The sequence below is a fragment of the Echiichthys vipera genome, assembly GCF_963691815.1.
Source record: "Echiichthys vipera genome assembly, chromosome: 10".
Taxonomy (NCBI): domain Eukaryota; kingdom Metazoa; phylum Chordata; class Actinopteri; order Perciformes; family Trachinidae; genus Echiichthys; species Echiichthys vipera.
This window is the reverse complement of record NC_139835.1, coordinates 21,983,167-22,007,167: the sequence shown is the minus strand read 5'-3', so window position 1 is coordinate 22,007,167 and position 24,001 is coordinate 21,983,167. Positions and strand designations below refer to the sequence as shown.

General features: G+C 41.2%; 2 protein-coding genes across 4 annotated transcripts; one reads left to right on the top strand and one right to left on the bottom strand.

Annotated features, from left to right (window-relative positions):
- The first annotated feature begins 608 nt into the window (after nt 1–608).
- On the top strand, nt 609–8,045 carry gabpa (GA binding protein transcription factor subunit alpha). 2 transcript variants are annotated; one of them, XM_083922284.1, is made up of 10 exons: nt 609–922; nt 3,560–3,659; nt 3,759–3,903; nt 4,028–4,112; nt 4,529–4,753; nt 4,867–5,061; nt 5,215–5,271; nt 5,734–5,859; nt 6,553–6,745; nt 7,301–8,045. In XM_083922284.1, the coding sequence occupies exons 2-10, from the start codon at nt 3,583–3,585 to the stop codon at nt 7,521–7,523; spliced, it is 1,326 nt and encodes a 441-aa protein (XP_083778410.1). In that variant the 5' UTR covers nt 609–922; nt 3,560–3,582; the 3' UTR covers nt 7,524–8,045. The 2 variants fall into 2 exon arrangements, with proteins under 2 accessions (XP_083778410.1, XP_083778411.1); XM_083922285.1 differs by having other exon boundaries at nt 609–1,279.
- A 105-nt stretch (nt 8,046–8,150) lies between these two features.
- LOC310953318 (amyloid-beta A4 protein-like) lies at nt 8,151–23,481 on the bottom strand. 2 transcript variants are annotated; one of them, XM_083922316.1, is made up of 18 exons: nt 23,281–23,481; nt 20,193–20,360; nt 19,966–20,095; nt 19,742–19,854; nt 18,343–18,533; nt 18,013–18,260; nt 17,706–17,873; nt 15,850–15,983; nt 15,623–15,697; nt 14,780–14,938; nt 14,409–14,537; nt 14,160–14,259; nt 13,009–13,076; nt 11,871–12,009; nt 11,661–11,714; nt 11,197–11,288; nt 10,953–11,099; nt 8,151–10,839 (listed from the first exon to the last, which is right to left on the bottom strand). In XM_083922316.1, the coding sequence occupies exons 1-18, from the start codon at nt 23,338–23,340 to the stop codon at nt 10,738–10,740; spliced, it is 2,277 nt and encodes a 758-aa protein (XP_083778442.1). In that variant the 5' UTR covers nt 23,341–23,481; the 3' UTR covers nt 8,151–10,737. The 2 variants fall into 2 exon arrangements, with proteins under 2 accessions (XP_083778442.1, XP_083778443.1); XM_083922317.1 differs by lacking the exon at nt 17,706–17,873.
- Between the last annotated feature and the right edge of the window lie 520 nt (nt 23,482–24,001).

Here is a 24,001-nt window from a genome sequence, read left to right as displayed (position 1 = left end):
AAGTGCAAATGGCATTACACGATGTAATAACTTTATCCACCACTTAAGTGCAATAATTTACTGCTCATTTCTGTCATATACAGCCATACATATTGCATCTTATAAATTTCCTCTACATTTAACTTATCTGATTTCATTTCCTATGAATTTTATTTCACTTGTATTCTTACTTCTACCTCATATATATATATGACTAAGATTTATTGTTTACCGTTTGGGTTTTTATACTTTCTGTATTTATTTAGCTAAGAGTTTATTGGTTATCCTGTACTGTATTTTTTTTGTAAGCTGCCGGAGTCATCCCAAAGGATCAATTGGGTTAGAGAAGTTTAAGTCTAAGTAATAGAGATATATTGAGCATGATAATTCAATTCAATTGTATTTATAGTGCCAAATCATAACAAAAGTTATCTCAGGACACTTTACAGACTAGGTAAAGACCACACTCTTATATATGATTTACATAGACCCAACAATGAATGAACATAATGGTATTGAAATTAAAGTTAATACTGAATATTACACTGGTATTATTATCATTAGTGAATGAACAGGACTGGATGAAGTCCATGGAGGAGTCGCAGCATGTTAGTTACTTGGTGGATTGGGTGATTTAAATGGACTATGACATTTAAAGCTGATGGGGACATCATTATTAACGAAAAGCCCGTTGTCTGCACGCACATTTGTACACGATGCAACAACTACGATAACCTCAGTAAAGACAAGTGACCCTTTTTAATTCCCATACTAGTTTTAGGGTAACTGTGTTGCCCGTTAGTCCCCGCCCCTCCTCTGTGAGTGTGTGTGTAGTTGACCAAAAACTTGCATGATACGACTCGACTACTGTGTGAATGTTTGGCTGCTAATCTACCACAAGTTGAACACAATCCAACATCTTTCAAGGCCCGAAACTGAAGAGGTATGGATCTATTTAGGACACGGACGCGCTTGTTATAAAGAAAGTGTACCAAATCGTAGACATGTAGAGAGGTCTGTTTTGCTCTTCCCGCTATTTTGTGTATGGTTAGCTGTTGTTGATCACTTAGCTTAGTGGGAGGAGGCCGCCTGCCGTCCAGCGAGCCATAAAACACACTCACATTAGTCCACTTTAACAGGGTGTGTTACCGCAGCCCATCGGTGCTTTTGTCGTCTTCTGGAGAAATGTACGGTGTTTTTTTTTAAAGGATAAACTCAAGTTAACGGTACAGCAAGTATGTGCTAGCTAGGTTGCTAACAGCAGTGAAGCGGAAAGTCACCGTGCAGCCTCAAACACACAGTACGTATACATAAAAAACAGCATTAGGGTCCATACTTCTCTGTTTAGTTGCAGTTTGTGTCTTAATAGCGTCGTCGCGGTTGTAAGTGAACGGTTAGTCGGTTAGTTTCCCCCCCTGACAACGTGTGTCGTATTTATCAACGGCTGCTCTCGGAAGTCTTGTAAACGCTGTAAACCTTTAGCCAGGATTTCCGGCTCCTTTTCCATTTTGCCCTATGCTGTTTTGTTTCCGTTTATTCTATTTCCGTTTTAAAAGTTTTCTTACGCGCAGAGTTAAAGTGTGATTTTTTTAACTTTAGATGTCCTCTTTGGTTATTTAAGCGCAGTGCGTTGCTAGGATATTTTAACGGTTGTTTAGAACGCGGGGACCGACGGTTGCCTCGCCCCGTGGTGCATTCGATGGTTAAAATAGTAGCTAACTTGGTTCACTGTTACACCAGCTTCAGTGTAGCCCGGTGCACGTATCTCACTTTTATGTGTCGTTACAACGTGTGTTTATGATGTGTTGGTTTTGTTTAGTCACTGTTTTTGGTAACTAATGGCCTAGCAGTTGGCCTTTTGACGCTAAAGCCTCGCCCTCGAGTTGGCTAACGTTAGCAGTCAGTGAACTGTTCCAGGCGGCCAATGAGGAGTCGAGGCTCAGAGGCCTTTATAGCAGAAAAGACAACAAACTGCATTTTTATAACTACAGCATGGACCCTTGAACAACTGCCACCCATTTGCACACTGAAATATACCTTTAATTTACATTACTCTGGGGACATTTATTCTATTCTAACCAAGTCAGTTATTTCAATAATGAAGCCATGGTTTCCCGAGCCTACATTAAAGAAGTAGAAGAAGAACTACTTTATTTATCCGGCAACGGGGAAATATAATTTTTTCACTCTTATTATTTATCATGTTACACACACACAGGCCTGAAATACACACATGCACAGGCAGGACCTATTCATGCAATTAAGGAGAGATGTTAGAGCAAGGGGGCTGCCAGTGACCGGCGCCCCGAGCAGTTGGGGGTTCGGTGCCTTGCTCAACAGCACCTCGGCAGTGCCCAGGAGATGAACTGGCACCTCTCCAGCCACCAGTCCACGCTCCATACATGATCCACACAGGGACTTGAACCAGCGACAGGGACTGAGCTACTGCCGCCCAAAACAATCTATTATTTCCTTATCTGAGTGTACAAAAATCAGCTGTACAAGATATTTGTTTTAATCTTTTTCTGCTTTTGTTTTGGTTATAGTTTCTTCTTGGTTACCCCTTGTCCTCCCTGGCTTGTTTGTGATTGCAGACTCAAAAGATGTAGAGAATGTGTTGTTTACTTGCTGTATACAAACATTATAAAAAAACATCTGCAAACTGAAGCTGGAATTTTCTCTATTATTGCCACGTAAAATATTTAAACTTTTTGGATGCATTTTACTTTGTGTGTGCTACTAAACCCAACAATTACAGAATAATAGCTGACAAACGGTGGGCTATAGTGCATATATGCTATTTAGTGACATTATTGTGTACATTTCAAGGGTTTAATTAATATTTCAAAAAATCTTTATTACACTGTGAAAAGAACAAAAACAACAATTAGACACTTAATGATATTTTAAATGTTATACATTTCTTTTTCATGGTGTTACTGTATTGAGTATTTTGAGGGTTTTGGACTGTTGGTTAGACAAAACAAGAAAACGCATTCGATAACGTCACATTTGGCCTTTGAAAAGTGTATATATTTACTTTTATGATTAAACACTTTTTTAAATGTATAATATCAGAGGAAATTGTAATGAGCCACATTTTTGTCTTAATAAAATATTTCTATTCTATTGTTTGACAAATGATCAATAACTTATATGTAGTGTATGTATGAACACATCTACGAGTAAGTAGCCCTACAGTTTAGGACCTCATTTGACATTATCAGTTTATTTGTTGTTTAATTGTATGTTTTTTGTTTATTAATTTGGACTGCCATCACACTTCACAACCAAAAAAACCCAGAAATCCCAAAATATTAATTGTGAGGTAATAAAAAGCAGAACATTCTCACATTTGAGAGGGAAGAACAAGCGTGAGTTCAGGCATTTTTGCTTGATAAATGACCTAAATGATCAGCTGACGGACACAATTGTTGATTTAACACCATAGAATTAATAATGGCTTTGTGAATGTATTGTCATATCTTTTGATCATCATTTTGCAGGTTGTCTATGATGATTTGGTATGTTTTAATATGCATGAATTACACTTAAACGCCTCTTCTTCCCCTTTCTACAGTTTGGCTCTCTGCGTGAAACACAATGTCTAAAGTTGAACCGGAAGAGATGATAGAGATCGAGATCGATGAGCGGGAGAAACAGACATGCCTGGAGGAAGGGTAGGCTGCATGATGGTAATTTGAATTGAGTTGTACACTTTTGCACATGCAGATAATATACATTCACAGTTTGTCCCCCCTCTCTTCTTTTACGTGTAGTGTTGAGGAGCAGACCATCACTGCGTCAGACTTGATTCAACAAGATATCGACATCAACGAGCCCATTGGCAATCTGAAGAAGCTCCTGGAGCCCCGTATCCAGATTTCACTGGATGCATACGAGATCTGCTTACAGGACATTCAGGTAACAGTGGACACAAATTTATGTTTGCAAGTTTTTTTTGCGGGTCTGATAGTAGTCTCTTGAATTGCAAAGTGTGTGTCGTCGCATCTTTGACTCAACTTATCTGATGTATTCTTCCTTGTAGCTTCACCCTGATCACAGCCTCTTTGACCAGGGAGTAAAGACGGATGGTACAGTGCAGCTCAGCCTGCAGATAATAACCAAACCAGGTACTGATGAGAAGCCTCACAGATCAGTAAATATACAGCTATCCGGCTGTTCATACTGACGTAACACCCTTTCAAAATACGATGTCCGGGTCCAAACGCCCGTTGAAACAAAACAGACACAACGGCCTACCATGTGAACAATTACGATCACCTCTTTTGTCTGTTAGACACATTTTTCATTGATAAGAAAGAGGTAAAATGACAATTACGTTTTATGTTCAAACAACGGAGAACATGGCACTGCGGCATTGTAGAGTCTTGGACCAGCTTTTGCCCGGAAATCATATTTTGAAAGGACGTTGGGTCAAGACTCAACAGCCGGATAGATTGCTGTTTATGTCCAACTCAAATTTGCACATTCACAATCAACCTCACCTATATGTGATTTATTTATTTATTTATTTTTCTTCTTCCAGGTGAAGAGAAGTTGAACATTTTGGAAATTGTAAAGCCGGTAGAAACAGTAGAGGTGGTGATTGATCCAGACGCAGCAGGAGAGGAGGGAACCCTGGTAGAGGAAGGTCAGCTCATTGCAGTGGAGCGATCTGGCCTGTCTGATGAGACGTCGGAGCAGGTTACGCGCTGGGCCGCGGCACTCGAAGGCTACCGCAAAGAGCAGGTTCGCCTGGGCATACCTTATGGTGAGGAACAATTAAAAAAAAAAAATATTACAGTGGGAACTCCTTAATGTGCTGACAAATAAACAAGGTTGTTAATGTATGAGGTTTCTCTCTCTCTCTCTCTCGCTCCTCAGATCCTGTGCTCTGGTCAGCTGACCAGGTGATCCACTGGGCTGTGTGGGTGATGAAGGAGTTTAACATTGATGAGATGGAAATTGGCAGCATTCACATCCCGGGTCGGGATCTCTGCTCATTCAGCCAGGAAGAGTTCCTTCAGAAAGTGCCCAACGGAGAGATACTCTGGAGTCACCTGGAGCTCCTGCGCAAATGTAAGTCACATAGAGTTGTTTTAGGAGTGAATGTGTCCGTCTTTGAACATCACACCTTTCATGGTTTACAAAGGAAGGCCAGAGTTGTATCTTGTTCATGGCCTGATGCATTGTATACAGCCTTTGTTAACTAATCCCATGCATTTATTTCAGATGTATTGGCAAGCCAGGACCAGTCTGGAGGGGACGCTACTGTCACCATCGATCAGCGTAAGGGTTTTATTGAACAATCTGCTTTAGGTGCAGGGGTCTGTCTGTCTTTGTCTCTTTCTCTCTCCTTTTCTTCCTCTCCACCTGGTCAAGACAGATGTCCGTCCTCTATAGAGGTGGCTCTGTTTAACGTTCCTGTCTGTTAAAGGGAAGGTTTTCGTTGCCAATGTGTGCACACGATTGCTGTCACTGCTCATGGGGGAATTGTTGGGTCTATGTAAATCATAAATAAGTCATAGAGAGTGGTGTCTTGAGATAACTCTTTTATTTACCCACTGGGCAGCGAGGTGATTCAAATTTTAAAAATCAAACAAGTTAGAATAAAGTTAGTGCATTTAAAGTGATAAATCGTCCATTTTCTTGCATGTGGAATACCTCTACTTACAACACAGTAGATACTAAACACTTAACAGTCGCACCGATCGTTGATATTCTGTTTTTGTTGTCTGTCCGTGTCTCCAGCTGTGCAGATAATCCCGGCTCAAGTGAGTACGCCCACGGCCATCAAGGTGTTGAAACAGAGCCGAGGCCCCAGAACTCAGCGGATTTCAGGGGGAGAGGAGCGCAGCTCACCTGGCAACCGCACAGGTAGTTCTCACCACACATAGGGACTCTGTATGTAAACAGGTCACATGATTCTTCAGATTGGCCAGGTGTGTACGGATGTGAAAATAGGCAGTGCCTCAAGCTGTAATGACTCCATTAATCAGTGAATCTATGGAAAATTAAATAGCAACTATTTTGATACTCGTTTAATTGAAGTCATTTTGTCGGCCAAAAGAATTTCAAATGTGAGTTTTTTTTCAGATTTGTTTTGTCTTTAAGTAGTCTGGTTAACCGGATGTACAGTGCAGGTAAAAAGCCTGATTCCAAGCAACTAGCACCATCTCCGCTTTCTATTTTGCAAGAATATCTGTGCTGCATCCGGGACTTAGTACTGTCAAGACGATGGTGACTGGTTTAAATAAATAGAAATAGCACAGAGCATTTTTTTCCCTGATACCAGAATGTTAACGCGTGCAGCCAGACCAAACTTCAGGCTGGACTTGATGATAAACTTATGAGCTTATGGTTTTGGACACAAAATTTGAGCTATTTGAAGACATTTTTCTAACATTTTATAGACCAAGCAATTGATTGAAAAAATATCTGATACCACATCAATAATACCACATTGTAGTGTAGTGTTTACTGAATGCAAATGCATTCATTATTTTCTTTCAGTGTTCATTTTTATGACTTTACCATTTGACACTAAGTGCCGTGTCTCTTTGGTACTAGGCAACAACGGTCAGATCCAGTTGTGGCAGTTCCTGCTAGAGCTGCTGACAGACAAGGATGCAAGAGACTGCATCTCCTGGGTGGGCGAGGAGGGCGAGTTCAAACTCAACCAGCCGGAGCTCGTGGCGCAGAAATGGGGCCAGCGCAAGAACAAGCCTACGATGAATTATGAGAAACTCAGCAGAGCCCTCAGGTTTGTTTCTTCTTTTTTTTAAAGGGTGTCCCAGTGTCTTCCCCGAAGTTGGAGGCAGATTTAAAAAAGGTCAAAGTCAGTGCAGCCTACATATCCTGACTTTTAGTCAATAGAAGCTCCAGAAACACTGGATCCTACATTAACTCGGGTTACTCTGAACTGTTTGTCACGTTTTGACCTCCTGTGTGTCGGCTTGTCATCACTACTGTGTGTCCTTCCGTCCTGCCGGCTTTCCCGTTCACACAGACGTTGGCTCGGAGCTGTTGCGGCTCTGTGAGTACTTCCGCTGCCGGCTCAGAGGCGCAGCAGATCTGTCCCCTCCCCGTGCTTTTTCCACACCTTTCACACAGACGGTGCAACAGCCCCGCAACGGACAGGCTGTGTGAAAGAGGCTTGTGTGTGGGTGTCATGGTGGCTTGTTGAAAACATGTATCATGATGGTGGTAATGGAAAAATGACATGATTTTGTTCTTAAATTGACAATACACTCTTTAAAATAAAGAGTTTTATTTGGGCTTTGTGCAACTAGATCCTGACTTTGATGTTCTTGTTTAGGTATTACTACGACGGGGACATGATCAGCAAGGTGCAGGGCAAGCGCTTTGTCTACAAGTTTGTGTGCGACCTGAGAACTCTGATTGGCTACAGCGCTGCTGAGCTCAACAACCTGGTGACCGAGTGCGAACAGAAGAAACTGTCTCGCATGCAGATGCACGGCATCGGTCAGCCCATCACCACAGTGACGCTGGCCACCACCGCACTAGACAAAGACAGTTGAAGGAGGCCACATTGAAGTGCTCTCCTGCTGCCAAAGTTCGCTCTCCACCGCTGATCGGAAATCAAATCAACTTTCTTCTTTTTTTTGACACAGCTGTGTTTATCAGGCACAGAAATGCAAGGCTGGTCCCCGATCAGTGTGGATTAACAACTTTGATGTTGTCTTTACAGTTTTAAGTTAGGAGGCAGGTAAAGTTTTTTTTTATTTTTTAATCTTTTCTTTAACTCTAACCAAGAGAAGTGTCTTCAGGATGAGGTGAATGTCGGCTGCTGTTGTGTGCATGTGACTGAATAACTGAATGTGTGACTGACTGCTTTGTGTAACGTGTTCCTTGTCTGTAGTTTAGATCATTTCCACTGTATATACCGGTACTTCATGTTTTTGATAGCCACAAGGACAAGTGTATTTTCATATTTTCCATTTATAGAGGATCTGTTTTGTATTTTATTTTGTGTTTGTTCCCGAAATTGTTGGACCCTTTTTGTCCACTAGAGGGAATAAAGTGGCAAGCATTTTTCTTAACATCTGTGATTCAGTCTTTTTCGTCTCAAGTCAATTTAATTTTCCTGTATAAATCATAGTAAGAGACTCAAAATCACAAACAGCCAGAGAGTTCTGTACATTCAAAATTTTATTCATGGTATAGTGAGTGTAGAAAGCTTTTTCTTACTCCTAAGCAAATAGTTCCTTTAACTACACACACAGGAAGGTCACTGAAAAAAAAAGCAGAATTTTTGAATTTTTTTAAATACAAGCCTTTGAAGACACCCAAAGTGAGTATCAATACAAATTTTAAACATTCACCTGATTAAGAGCTTCAGTTAGTGTGTCTGTACACGAGTGGATATAATGTGTAGAGAGGTGATATGTGTTGTATTTCTATGGTATAAAAGCACAATATGCATGTCACATTCATGTCTACCCGAGGTGGCATTAATAACTTAATTTAGGGGGAGGGAAATGTGTCTCTATGCTCATGTGAGTGCTCGTCCTGCCAGTGTTGATGGTCACTCTTCACCTCTTCGTGTGGACTGTTAACGCACATACGCAGGCAAAGAAATATCCACCGCAGGACGAACAGAAGCACTGTACATGTATACACAGAAAATGTAGAAAAATAGAATGTGTATGCGATTTGGTGAAGGAATGTGTGTGTGTGAAGAAGAGAAAATGTTTGATCTCTGTCGGCCCAGCAACTCCTGTCTTTTTTTAGCAAATACTCCCCAAGTGCTGCGCTGTACAATATTGCTGACACAGCCAGAAACAGACAATAACCAGGAAAAATGGGGGTTAGAAAGAAAGACTGAAAGAAACTGGACCATTGAGAGCCGGATCTCTATCTTCTAAATATTTACAGTCGAGAGAGAAAGTGGAATGAAAAAACTGGAATGATAAACTTTGAGAAAACCTCCTTTCTAAATGTTGACCTGCTCTTTCTAATGAAAACACAAAATGTGCAGCGACGGCGTGATTTAGCATCAGGGACTAAACAGCAATAATATTTGGTGATAATAATAATAAAGACTTCCAAAATGACAGAGTGCATAGAACGCAAACAGTAACAAAATTGTTTTCCTTTCGGATACTATTACACTTCATATATTACATATAGAGCATTTTGCCCATGCAGCCAACACAACAGTGAAGCATGGAGATGAGCGCGACGAGCCAAGAGTCAGTTAAAGCAAGTCTGTGTGACGACAAAGCAGACCGGATTCTGAATACTCTTTTTCTTCTTCATATCACAAGGTCACAAAGAAGACACTAGAAATGTACAATCCTGCTAAAATACCTAGTAAGAGGACCGCTCCTGAGGACCTCAACATACAGTATACTGTATCTGTCATCAATATTGCCATGCACTACACATATTTACGGCTAATCTCTGTCTTAATATATTACACATAAAAAAAAAATCAGAAAACAAAAACATTCATTATTCTTCAACTTTAACATATTTTGATACTGTATATTTTTTGTTTTTTTTCTCCTCCCTTTTTGAAAAACAAACCTGAAACAGTTGGGCTTTAATCGTGCGGAGAGGCGCTCTGAGAGCCCCTCCTTCAATTGCCAGCTCTAAGAGCTGTTATGTCATCCAACAGCACAGCTGTCATCGGAGAGGAGAGAGCGGAGGGGGAAATGGAACAAACAGTTGGAGCGATGAGAGAGTGACTCGGAATTAAACTCCTTGGATAAACATGTTTTTGGTCTCATCTGCAAGACTTCATATAAACCGTTGACAGGGTTTTTCAATACAAACACTATGAAGTTTTGGTGATTGGCTGAAATGTGCAGGTGAAACAGGTAACCCTTGTCTGATCAGTTGCAGGTAAATGTAAGAGCCTAGTTCACACTACACGACTTTAGCCTTGATTTTTCACTTTTCGAGCAAAAGCCCCGGATCAGAGGCAAATCAGCATTGCCTTGTCGCTCCTGAATCGGCACTCGTGCATTGTGTGAACTGTTCAAAGACGTGAGCCATCGCAGACGCACCCCAGGTATCTAGCAGGCTAAATATCTGGACCTGTCAGGAAGTTCAAGAGCCAATGAGAGCACAGCACGTGTTCAGAGGAAACCTGGTTGTCTGTGACAACAGGAACTTTACTGTGTATGTTGCATTTGCAACACGGACCAAAGTTGTAGTTGCCAACGACAACACCCCCCTAACTCTTTCTTTCTTTTCTTTTTATCAATGCAAATCAGAGCACCAGCAGGCAAAATCTTGTCTCATGGTATATCGTCGTTTCTCGCACGTTTTTTCGTAACAAAGCGTAGTTTGAAGGCCAAACACACACACCCGGGAGTCCTCCTCGTCAAAGCTTTGAAGTGTGTGAACCGTTACCAGTCCTGTATTGTATTGTCCTGACGACTCATTACAAGACAGCGTTTGTGTAGTGTGAACAGTACAGTGATCCGACGACTTTGGAAGTCGTGTAGTGTGAACAGAGATCAGGGCTTAAGAAGGCTTTGTTCCATTTCATTTTCCTTTGGCCCAAACCCCTGACGAAAATATAAATACAAAGATTTCTCTTATATTTTCCTAACTTTCAACCAAGATAAAAGCCGGCCTTTGCAGCACTCTTCACACCTGTCCTTTGCCTTTAACAGGGTGAGAACCTGAACGTGTAGGGGCTGAGGGCAAGGGACCAGAATGGAACAGACCCTACGAGTGAATGTGGGGGTACACCTGGAGAAAACTTTGATGGGCAGTTCTTTAGTTTTGCATCTGCTCAAAGAATTTGTAGGTGGGATTCTCGTAGCCGTTCTGCTGCATCTTGGCCAGATGACGCTCCTCTGGTGTCACTGCTGCGTCCACCTTCCAACACACATAAAGAGGGTTAGTGGAACTAAAACAGTGTATTGATAAAACACAACAAACACAATGTGCAGCATTTCACACAAAACCTGTTCATAAAGGCCTTTCTTTACCTCGATTACACCGTGATGAATAGAAGTATACTGTTTCTTCCTCAGCATCACCAAGGTAATGACGATGACAGTTGCTATGACAACCCCTCCAACCATAAGTCCAATAATAGCACCTTTATTGGACCCCACATCCTCAGCGAAAAACACCTGCCATTAAAAAGAAAGAAACTATTTATGTGCACAAAACATAGACAGACACCACTGCAGGACTAAAAATAAATGACGTGATGATGTGTTTTCATACCAGCTTTTGATGGTAAACTTCATAACTAGCACTTTGCCTGTCTTCAGTCTCCATCCGTACTTCTGGCATCTCCTCTGGCTTCAGGGCAGATACTGAAACAAAATACACGGACAAAGTTTCATCAATGTATAGAGACATCTAATATGTTTCACATAAACTGCCATCATTTGTATTATGTGTATTATTGTATTAAATGTCAGAAAGGGATTTAAGACCTACATGTGAATGGTATGGGCAAAATGAGCACTGTGATAATGATCACAGCCTTATCTTGATACATGTTGATAATAACATGTTACTACATTTACTTAGTATTCAAATAACATTATTGTTATGATATGGTGCTTATGAAACCAATACAAAACATATTTCTAAGCGAGCATGTGTGTGTGTGTGTGTGTGTGTGTGTGTGTGTGTGTGTGTGTGTGTGAAATGGTCAGCTATACACACAAACACACTCTCACCAGGTCGAGTGGGGAGTCCTCTATCTGGAATGGGACGTGCATCAACTGGCTCAACTGCAGAGAACAACATTTTAAAAAATTAAAAAGGGATTAAAATGTCAAATTGCAAAGTCAAAATGAACACGTGCATTATCTTATCAATGAATCATTTTTAATTGATGAGTTTCTAATTTTAAGGTATTAAAACAAGTATGTTTCTGTGTGTTTTACCGTGGTTCTCTGTGTTGGGCTGGTTGAAGCTCTCAGGGTGGATGAAGCCCAGTCCGTCCAGGGCGGGGTCCATAGGGGCAGAGCTGTAGGCCTGATCGGGCATCAGAGCATCGTTACCGTAACTCACCCTGCCGTCCACCTGCAAACACAGAAGAAGATTAATATGCACATCAGTGTGAGACTGTCAGGGAGGCTTTCTTTGGAAATGTCATCTCAACCCGCTGAGGTCATTATGTGCCTAACACACAGAGCTGAAAATTAATAACCTCTACCATAAATTGTAAAGATGGACAGCGCATCTCCACTTCCTGTCGGTGCAGTAGTAATTGGACAGTATCGAAGTCCCGCCCACCAACCCCATCCCGGGTCTTTCACAGCTGTCAATCATGACAATTTTCATCGCATCAAAGAACCAATTAAAGTGTGTCTGAAAAATTAAAACTCGAACATTCATCAGCGTGATAAGAATTACCCAAAGTAGGGGTGGGCAATTCCAGTCCTGGAGAGCCACTGTCCTGCATGTTTTAGGTTTCTCTCTGCTCAAACACACCTGATTCTAATGATTTGCTCGTTATAAAGCAGCTGAAGCTTGTCACAGTTGGATTATTGTTAGACTCAGGTGTGTTAGAGTAGGGAGAAACCTCAAACATGCAGGACAGTGGCTCTCCAGGACCGGAAATGCCTACCCCTGACCTAAAGTGACAGAAACCATCTTTGGGAAAATTTATTTGACCGGTACCTTGTTATGGCTTTACTTTCAGGAAGCTGTCAAACCGTCCATCTTTATATACAGTCTATGATCTCTACAACATCTGACAGTCCAATTATTATTTTGCCCATATTTTTTTCCAGATACAGTATCCTCCTGGGAGATCATATATTTATGATTAATATTCTTTACTTCTTATATTATATTATTCTTCTTCACATAATTAATTCATTCATCACTTAAATAGCCATTTTTATTTTAATCTCTCCCTTTCCTTACATTCTGCATTTAATGCACCGTTCCCACATCAAAACACCCTCCAAGTCTCTTGGTGTGCATGAACACTTTGTGCAGGACACAGTTGACTCTGTTCACCGACACAGTGCTGTTTCTGAGTCCTTACACGTGAGTGGGTGCAACTTGACTCACCCTCCCATCGCTCTGCAGGGAAGAAACTTGCTGAGACAGCTCCGACTGAACTCTCTGCATTATAACAGCTAGGAGAAAAAAGGAGAAAGAGAGTGTGAAGAGGGAGACACAGCATGATGATAGATGCTGCGTCCTGACCACCAACACAAACTGATAGTCGAGAAGTCAGCACATCTTTCGTCACTGGACTTCAGACTTGCTGTTAATCTGGTGTATATCCTCACACAGCACTAGATGTTGTGTGGAAATACTTAATGAAGTCTGTATGCAAAGTCTGGCGGTAATATCAAGGTGTGTCTAATTAGATGTTTGTCTAATATGTGAGCTCATCTCTTTAAAATGAACACATCAAGGGCTGCTGCCAACAATTATTTTTTATTTTGATATATTTTAAATGTCTTTTGTAATATATATATATATATATATATATATATATATATATATTGTTTTTAATATCCTGATAATTTAACTGAATTAATTTGACAACTTTCCACATTCCCCACTTTGAAGATATTAATAAAAGGTCAGAAGAAGAAACATCTTCATGTGTCTTAATCTGTCTCTTAATCTGAGTTCAAAACCAGTATACAGATAATGTGTTTACTATCATAACTGAATACCTATCTGACATGACAATCACAGTTTTGTTCTTAAAAGGTTTGATCCATTTTCTAGATTGTTGCAGAATAATTTTCTTTTGATCGTCTCATAAATTAATCAACTAATTGTTTCACCTCTAATACTGACATTTATTTAAAATGGTCTATATTTAGAACTAAGGGAAATGTTTAAAAAAAGAAGCTTTGGCTTGGCCAATAATGAAATATTTATCTAAATTAGGTAAAACACAAGAGTGTAATCAGCTGTATAGTTGCTGAATGGGATCTAGTTGTTTGCATACTAGAAGAATATGAATTATAATAAAGGGAATTAAAATAATGTCAAAATAAGTGTTTTGATGTGAAGATTTATATTTTCTATTTATTCTTTTAAACCAGCCTTTAAAGCATTGTAGGAGAATGTTCCCCATGAGGAGTCATGATTTTTAAAAAGTATGTTTATGCTACTGTAATAAAAATAATTGATATATAAAAAATAAATAAATCATTATATTCATACAATCAGTGAGGAGTAAAACAGCAGTTACTTACAGACTTGGTTTTGGATCTCATTGGCCACAGTGGGCACTTTGAAGAGCAGACCGACAGACTGGTTCATCCTTTCATCAATCACACGGAGATGGGTCAAAACCTGAAAGGTCAGAAGAAAGTGAAGAGGCTCCAGTTTAATTCTGTAATCATAGTTTCTTAAAACCTGCAAGAATGTATCATTTATTTTACTAAGAATTTACCAATACGAACACTTTACATCATTAAGGCAGATTAAGTGAGGTAGAGCACCTGAGGTCGGATCTGTGCAGCCTTCTTGGGATCGACAGTGCGGACATGTTCGTAATGTTTCAGCGTGTGCTGCCTGTCCTTTTGCTCCGCGCGGACGTACTTCTTCAGCAGGATCAGCACCTGACGAGCCTGGGGGTGGCAGTGTTGTATGGTGTCAGTGGAATTATAGCACTGCTCATATTAAAACCTATTATGATCTGATGTGCTGTTGTTATTCTCTATACACTTCATTATATTTCCTGCCAGGTGTGACTGCAGATTCATTTGACACACGGGGGAAATTTACAAAGACAGCTTGACATGACCACTTGTTACAGCTCTGCTTTTGTTGAAAGTCCAGTGTGGACATGTGAACGAGTGCGTGTGTGTACCCGTGGAGGGTTGGCCTGTAGGGAGCTGAGGTAATTTTCCAGAGCCAGGCGTCGACGGCTGTTGAGCAGAGCTTCCACCCGGGCCATGTGGGTCTCTACCAGCTGCTGCCTCTCTCCTTCCGCCTCCCGCTCCAGAGCCTCCACCTTCTCCTGGAAGTGCTGCAAATATGGTACATTTTATTTTTATCAACCCAATTTCACTATAGGTCTGATTTTAAATACCGGCAGTTTTTAAAGAATCCTTAACAACACACTGTGGGCAGCACATGTACCATAAAAGGACAGTGAATGAAGCAATAATGCTGCTAAAACAGTTTTGATACAAAAGTGTCACATTACTTTTTTTGGTTTGTTTCAAATAAGTTTCACATTTCCTTTGTGAAGTCGGACACTTCTTTAAAATTGGAATCACAAATCAAAAGGCATTTTTTCCAGTTTTTAAAAAAAAGTTTTGAGTCATGTTTTAGAGATTTATAACAGATATAAAACACTGTTGAATAAAAAACAATTCTCTCTTCTTTTCCTGTTAAATGTTAAACCATTTTTGATGACTCGTGTTTATACATAAATGTATCCATCAAAAATGATCAAAAATAAATCAATCAAACTAGACTTGACTGGTGACCTGTTTTGTAACCACCAGTTGTCGGTCATAGATTTTAAAAATGAATAAATGAAGCTGGGAAATCCTCATCCTCCTCCTGATCAATCAACACAGGTGACTTCATTCATTTGGGCCAAGATAGCGACACTTGAATTTTTTCATTAAAACACCTTTGATATTTAAGGAATGAAGTCATGAAATCCACAGAAATACAGAAGAAGTTGTGATGCGTGTCCTACCTGGATAACAGCCTTCTTGTCAGCGCGAGGAAGATTCTTGGCCTGCCTCTCAGCCTCTTCCCACTCCCTCATCACCTGGACATAAAGAGTGTCACGTCAGGGACGAAAGACTTACGCACTGACAAATTCAGGCTTTGTCTCGTCAGATCAGACATTTGGACGCCTTGGCAGGGCAATAACCCAGACAGAAACGTTGAAGGGATGTAAACCCTGACACACAAACATACCTGGGACATCTTTTCACGGTGTTTGGCCTCCAGGCTTTCCTTAGCCTTCTGGAAGTCAGAGTGTTCACTGTCGTCCCCGGGAGATTCGAGGTACCGATCCACGGCGTCTGGAGGACTGGGGGCCATGGTGGGCACTGGAGGAGAACACAGAGGCGAAATCAAATGGAGAGTTTTCTTAGGATCATAAGAAAACAAGTGAAGAGGTTGCATGAAAGGTTGATGCAGGAAAAACACTGATCCCAGTGTGTCTGAAACACACAATGAAGTCCAAAGACGCAACATTATTATTATTATTAGAGTTTCAGTGTTTCAGCTCGAGACACACAGAGACGTCAATGAAATTTAAAAGACAGCAGGAACAAGTGTGTTAAAACATACAATATGTGATGATACAAAACACAAATAATGGTATAAAAAGACAAACAGGTTATCAGAGGACAAAGGGTGATTAGTTTCCCACTACAGGTTTTTAGTGTGGGAGCCTGGAGATAAGAAGAAAAGTGCAGAGTCAGGATCAGGGCAGACACTGCACCACTGAGGAGTATGGGTGGAAAACAGCAAATCAACCCAGTAACCTTTAACCACACGCACGCACAAACACACACACACACACACACACACACACACACACACACACACACACACACACACACGCACGCACATATCTGATTAAGACATGTTTATGACATCGTTAGAGACCCACAACTGCCAGGTCAGACTACTACTGCTGAGCTGCAGCAGCAGACAGACCTTGCAACTGCAAGGCATGCAAACACACGTGTCTGTGTAGAAATGCATGCAGACACACACTGACATTCAAGGCTCAGTATTTTCGCTGCCTCATCCACATGCTGAAAGGGCATCTGTTAGTGTTATTGGTTAGATATTGAAGAGAATGACTACTAGAGCATCATGGCTGCTTTCCAGAAGGGACACTCACTTGATCGGCTTGTTTTTCCATTTCATCTTTTCATTTTTCTTTCACTAAAATGTCCAAACATTGTGAGTTTAACTACTAACTCTCCATGTAAAATAGCTGGTGAGTTTCTATATTTTCATCTTTTTGTCGACAAATACAACGAAAGGACCAAAACTATCAATTAACTGATCCGACTACCAAGTATTGTCTGTGTAGTCAAAGCCTGATATAGTTTATTCCTCTGCGACATAGGCCTCCATAATTACAAACACGTAAATGAACCACACCGTTGTTTCGTGGGCACTGTAGCTAAGCTTCTAAGTAAATTCCACATTAATAACATTGGATACTGTAAATACTAACTAAAGAACCAAATGTGTCTTAATTCGTGGCTGAAAATGGTCTGAGAAAGATGCTGTTTTTACTCCTGTTCCTTTATTTATAACACATTTAAGATTTATATCTTCTGTAGGAGGGAGTTGGAAAGTATTGAGACACACACTAGTGCTTTTTTTTTTTCCATTGGATTTGTTGATTAAGACAAATATAGAAACCCCCAGCCTTATCGCTTAAGCCAAGGCCTATCAGTTTGCTTCATCTTTACCACAAATTGAAATGTACTTTCTTTGCTTGCTGACAAATATATGTTACTCCAGGGAGATGGTCCACTCCATGGCCTTTTTCTTTCCAATCAAAGATAAGTTGGGTTTTTTTGCTGAGAAAATAATCCTATAATACTCGACAACACACAACTAAAACAAGCAACCGAGTTCACTTGTCAGTGCTCCGAGTGGTTAAGAGCCATCAGACACTCAGTACAGGGAGAGGCAGAGAAAGTGAATGAGACAGAGAGACAATCTGCAGCAGCCTGAGGACAGGAGTCATACTCGTGGTGCAGACACTTCAGGGTTGAGACGGCTCCGGTCCTGGGACTTACACGAGCTGCCGCAGACAGCTAGACAGTACTCCTCCGAGCCAAAGTTATTCCTGTTGCCCCCACAGCCCCCAAACAAGAAGGGAACACAGCGGCCCTTCTCAGGCAGGAAGTACCAACGCTCCAGCATGGCATGACACGGGCCTGACTCAGCACGAGCCCAACAAACAGCTGAGATATGTACACACAGGCAAATGCAAATTAAATATCAAATCAAAATGAACGCAAAACATAAGATCCAACAAAACAACACACGATGAAAAACAACTAATAAATGAAGAAATAGGTATGTATCCACTTGATTTCTTACCTCGAACGACTTCTTCAACTGATTCAGTGGTGGTGGTGGTCGTGGTAGTCATGGCGATGTTAGCACTGCGCTCATCGCTATCCCGGTCATCGGTCACGTCGTCATCTTCCTCGTCCTCCTCATCATCATCATCATCATCCTCTTCGTCGCCATCTCCGTTGTCATCCCTTTCAAAAGTCTCTGCCTCTTCCTCCTCGTCTTCATCATCCTCAGCAGTGGCTGGCTCTTGGTCTGCCGGGCGTGACATGCTGCACGGAGAGTCGTTCAGTTCAGTCTACGCATCACCGAGTGTGTCAATCAGACGGGACAAATGTGTGCGAGCGATGGTACCTGTTATCAGAGTATTCGGTCTCCGCTCCACCCCACCAGACGTCTGACTCCTCCCCTTCCAGCTCCGTGCTCTCTGACTCACGCTCTGCCTCGGTCGGACAGCAGACAAACTCCACCCCTCGGAAACGGTCAATGCCACATGGCAACAGCATCCCGTAGTCATGGAGATTCATGGAGCGGTCTCCACAGGACTAAATTTAATAACAGGCATTAATCACGACTTCCTACATTGCTATAAACGACCAAAATTAAATCATTTCATATGGATATGAGAGTTTTTGTGGTAACCCTTGGTGCAGCCCCACATTCCTAATTCAGCAAAAGTGATTTTTTTTTTAATGGAAAATATTTTTTCTGTTTGAAGCAACTTCTTTTTTTATTGAATTATAAAGACACAAATGTCCTACCCATATCACAAAACAACATTACTTCAATCAAAAAAGTTGCTTCAAACTAAAAAAAACTTCATTTCTATCAAAGAAAACCTTTTCAATCAAAGAAAAACAGTGTTCAAATGCATTTTTTTGAGTCTCAACCATATTTTTGCATTCACTTTTTTTCTTTGATTGAAAATACATATTTTTGATTGAAGCAACCTTTTTATTGATTGAATAATAAAGAAACAAATCCACCTTCATATACATCAAGTGCACAAATCCCTTGTCTCAGTTACCTCAGCAAGCTCTAAAGTTCTTTTTGGAAGAATTTTCAGGCACCACCGGCTGCACCTCAGTCCAAGCAGAGAACGCACAAGACGAATTACAGATCAAAAGATCTCTTTCCGTTTTGGGTGCTAGCTGTGCGTCTCTTACCAGGAGAGAAGATGCAGCTCTGATGTGGTGTAGCACAGTCGGAAGCACAGTCACCAAAGCGATGGTCAAAAGCAGTGGTCCAAAAGAAGCGTTGTTCAAACTCAACACAGAGATTTATACCCCTGCACAAAGTATGACGTTTCTTCATATGTCAGCATTTTATAAATATATTGTTCCTTTTGTGGTATGTGCTTAACATTGTCCAGCTCTCTGCCCCTCTTGAGTTTCAGCTAAACTCCGTCTATTCCTCGTAAAGAACAAACAACCCCTTCACAGCATCTTTCGACATTCAATTAAATGTGTGTGTGTGTGTTCATCATGTTTTTTCCCCTTTCTCTCCTAATCTTGCACAATGTCCTGGCACATTACATTTATGATCTACATGTGCGCAGATTTTTATTATAATTACTATAGTTAAGGCTAAAACAATTAATCAGTGTATGATAGATAATTTGGCTTTGTGGTAACACAAATCTGAACGAACAGAGGCGGCTGACGGCAGAACGGAGGGAGGATGGAATAGGAGGGAGCATAATATACAGTGTAAAGTCCATACAGTGACATTAAATGCAGTCTTATTGTCTCACCTCTTTGGCTACAGTGTGCCAGTGCAGGTGGCTCTCACACTGGTCCATACGCTCCTGGTGCAGGAACTTGCACTTGTCAGGAACGAGCAGGGCGTCGCTCACAAACTCCCCAACTGCAACACAAATATAACTTTGCTCGTTACTCATCATTAGTATATCCATTCACAACCTTTCCATACATACAAACATGCACAATAACATCCTGTATCATTAACACTGTTTACCCAGGCAGCGGTATGGCACCACAATGTGGGTGTGACTGCGACATAGCTTGCGGCCTTTCTTGCACCAGTTCTGGATGCTGACGGGTTGGTTAGCCTCCACAACATTCGTGATCTGCATCTCTGGGTACACCTGGAGGAAAATAAAAGATTTTCAGGTTCTTTTACATTGTCTTCCTGTCTACTTGCTGTCTCTCTCCCTATCTGTTTCTCTGTCTCTGTTTAAATACCTCTTGGCAGTACTGCAGGATGCCCTCCTTGGTGCCGATGCAGCTCTTGGTGCCAGAGGGGTCAGACTCCCATTTTCCACTCTGCACGTTGATGTGCATGTTGAGCTTCCCACAGAACATGGCCACCTGGGGCTCAGTTAGTAAAGCCACAGCGTCATCAGCAGGCACCTGGTGAGACAAGGGGAAAGAGAGGACAATGAAGATGGATGGCACCAAAATGGCTAAAGTATAACTTAACCATAAATATCTCCTGACGCAGCCTATGTATATTTAGCCTGTCTCATTTGATTCTACTTCCTTTCACAATACAACCCTGCACATTCATTTGTCTCTCTATGCAGTGCTGGGATTAGTGAATCAAAAGGATAAAGGCCTCTTTAAATTAATCCATAACATCACTGCGTATTTAAGTTATTATATAAATATATAAAGTGATGTATTACTGGTCTAAGCATCAGCAAGCCAAGATACTCTGTTTCATCCCTTTGAGCCCATAAGCTGAAGAGCTAAGCATTACAACCACATGGTAGCACATGTGCCCTTTGTTAGCCTGTCTGTTTTATGAGGCTTAATGCATTCCTGTAAAAGAGAAAGTGCAATGACAGTGTGTAGAAGACCGTGTTTCCTATCACAGCAAAGAGCGTTGCTCTTGTACTGTGCAATAGCACATAGCTGTTTCCACATATTGTTTTCTTTCCTTTGTGTTTAGGAAAACAATTGGAGGAAGTCTCAGTGTGTTTTGCCTTCTGGGTCTTGTATTTTTCAGGCAGACTTTACAAAGGACTCATGCTACAAGCTGCCCATACGCTGGCCAACAAGCCATCTGCTGGCAATCTATAAATGACTCATTCAAGTTTGAAGCGTTGTTTGCCTCTGAAGATCTGATTAATATTACCCTCCTGTGTGTTAGGTAATGGGAGAGCCCATTGTTACTTTCTGTAGAAACAACTCTCTTCTGCCCTCACTTTCATTGCTCATTCTACTTGAGCCCAAACTGTTAAAAAATAAAAATATCAACTGCAGCAGTAAGCAGTAGGGAGTGTTACAGGAACGTATGTTACAGGCTACAGAGTATACAACTAAATTGTGTTAATATATAGAATAGCTGGAATGAGAAGTCAACCCGGTCCTAACACCTACCAACCAACTGTATGTCAGTCCATGAGCAGTGGTTACCACATATCACAGGCTGATGTCCTTCAAATCACGCTCCTTGTAAACTCTTAAGCCACCAATCATGTGTTACCAGTAAATTGCTCCTGTGCTTATTAGTCTAGGATTACACTGACCTGCTCTAACATCAAAGAAACAGCTTTAAAATACTCCTATGTGGCTGTAGGGGAATATGGCAGCAGGCCATAGCAAAGATTATCACATCTAAGTGTTGCTGCTGCAGGGCCTGTGTGACTCTTTGAATCCTGACTCAGCCTGCCGCCTGAAAACCATGCAGCACAGAAACTGAATACAACACAATAGTTGGATTTAACTCGATTAAATATGTAGGCTGTAAAGTGAATATCACCAAACATATCATATGACCCTATAAAAAATGTCAATCTTAAAATACTACTACATATTACAGTAAACAGTGAACTAGGAACAGTATTAAATAGCAAACAAAACTATTTAACAAGATATGACTTGTTGGAATGCATTTTGTGCCACCCAAAGAGTACAGCTGTGGTATATCTAAGGACAATATATATCTATGGTAATATGCTGATATTTGCTGAGGAAAGTCATTGAATGCTACATAAAAGAGCGTGTCCTGGTACTGCTGTGGAGACTTCCACTGCAGTACCAGGGGGTTGGTTTGGGTGGACACCTAGAGTAGGTGACCTGCACTCTCCCTAACTTACTTGGACCCCTGAATGTAGCATGGTAACGAGCTGTATGCATCTTATGATTTGCATTATGCAATGTGGTGCCCTGTTCAACATGTTTACAGCTGGCCCTAAGCTGTGTATTTTTCTCTCTGCACACAGAAATCTGCAGGCGCCATCTTGCTTGTGTCAAACTAAAAAAAAAAAAGGCTGCATCCTTTTTCCATTCTCTCCTCAGCAATATCACCACCACCACCACCACCCTGCAGCTGCTGGACTGGACCGAGCGGGCCAAGTCGACGCAGCAGCACCGAATCATACTGCACATTAGCTAAACAAATAAGAATAATAAAGTTTGAGGGGGCATGACTTCACATATCTGACCAAAGTTGGACGTGTTATATCAGTCAGGTAGCCGCCTATAGCTGCTGTATTGACGGGTTTGTTTGATCTTTAGGGCTGCGTTATGTTAACGTTAGCCACTAAGGTTAGCGGTTGTCATCGCTAGCTGACATGGCGTAGCTATGTAACTAGCAATAACAAAGCGTAACCAACACATTATCGCACAGAACTGCGGAAAAAAGCACCTCTAGACCAATAAAAACATGTAACACGGCAGGGCCGAGCTGTCACTCACTGACATCTAACGGTAGGCCGAGGTAGCATTGCTGACATGTCTTGGTTCGCTAATTCTACGCAGTTAAATCTGTGTAACGCTATAAACATGTCATATCGTCAGACACATAAAACGATATGTTAAAAACTGTCAAGGGGAAATTATTTTACTGGATACAACGAAGAGTGGGCCTCGGCACAAGCTGGGTCAGTACCTTTTGTAGCACCACGGTTGTTAACGTTAACCGTAAACATAAGTTTGAATTTTGCGTCGATATTGTGTAAATAACGTTTGTTAAAAAAAATATATTTTTTTTAAAAAAATCTAAAGATGGGTTGTAGACATTAACCGTTACCACGTGTTTGTATTTTAATATTGTATTAAACAAATAAAGTTTGTTTTAAAAGAATAATAATAAAAAAAACGGCTGATAACGTTAACCGTTACCTTCGAATCAACAGTGGAACCGTTCGGCAGTTATTAGCCGTTACTTTTACATTTCAACCGTTATTTTAGTGGTCGCCACTGTAACAGTCGGTTTGACGGCCTTCTTCGGTGGCAACAGGCCCGCAGATGAGCCGCTGAGCCGGGGGAACGGGCTCACCGACTCTCCCCTCCACAGCCTGGGCTTTTCCCCGTTGTTGCTCACCTCGGATGAAAGCGTCAAGGTCGCCACCAGTAACAGCAGAAACGCCGTGAGCTCCCCCATGCCGTCCTCCCGGTATCCAGCACCTCAGTTATGTACACGGACTGTTCCGTTAGAAATGTAAATGTCCAAAGCAAGGTAGTGATTTTTTTTCTACACCAGCGGCGGCTAAAGTGTTCCCGATCCCGGCTGATCCCTCCCTGGTTTAGCTCCCGACTGTGACGGTGTGAGGCTGGATGTGTCTGGTGCGGGTGGGGGCGGGGGAGTGGGTCTGACAGACTGTGTGTGTAGCGCCGGTGCCAAGGAAATAAAAGACCCAGAACCTCCACCGTTCATTTCATAATATTGTACACACACAAAATACTGTTACTTCACACAATAGCACTGTATTAGCTCAGTCAAACAATGTGACTGCTATTTATTATTATTATTATTTTAGAACACACGCATTAGTATTATTCTTACTGTTGCATTCTTGACTGCAGCATTAGGCTACCATACATCATGCTCTCATTTTATAATTGATTGTATATGTTTTTATTTACATAATAAAAAACAAACACAAAACATAGGCAGCATGCATAAATAACACATACATACAAATGACGCTTAAAGAAAAAACAATAGATATATACATATCATATATATATGTATGTATATATCCTACAGTGGTGATACAATGAATCCCTCAGTGCACTATTCATCTTATACGTTCTCTGTTATG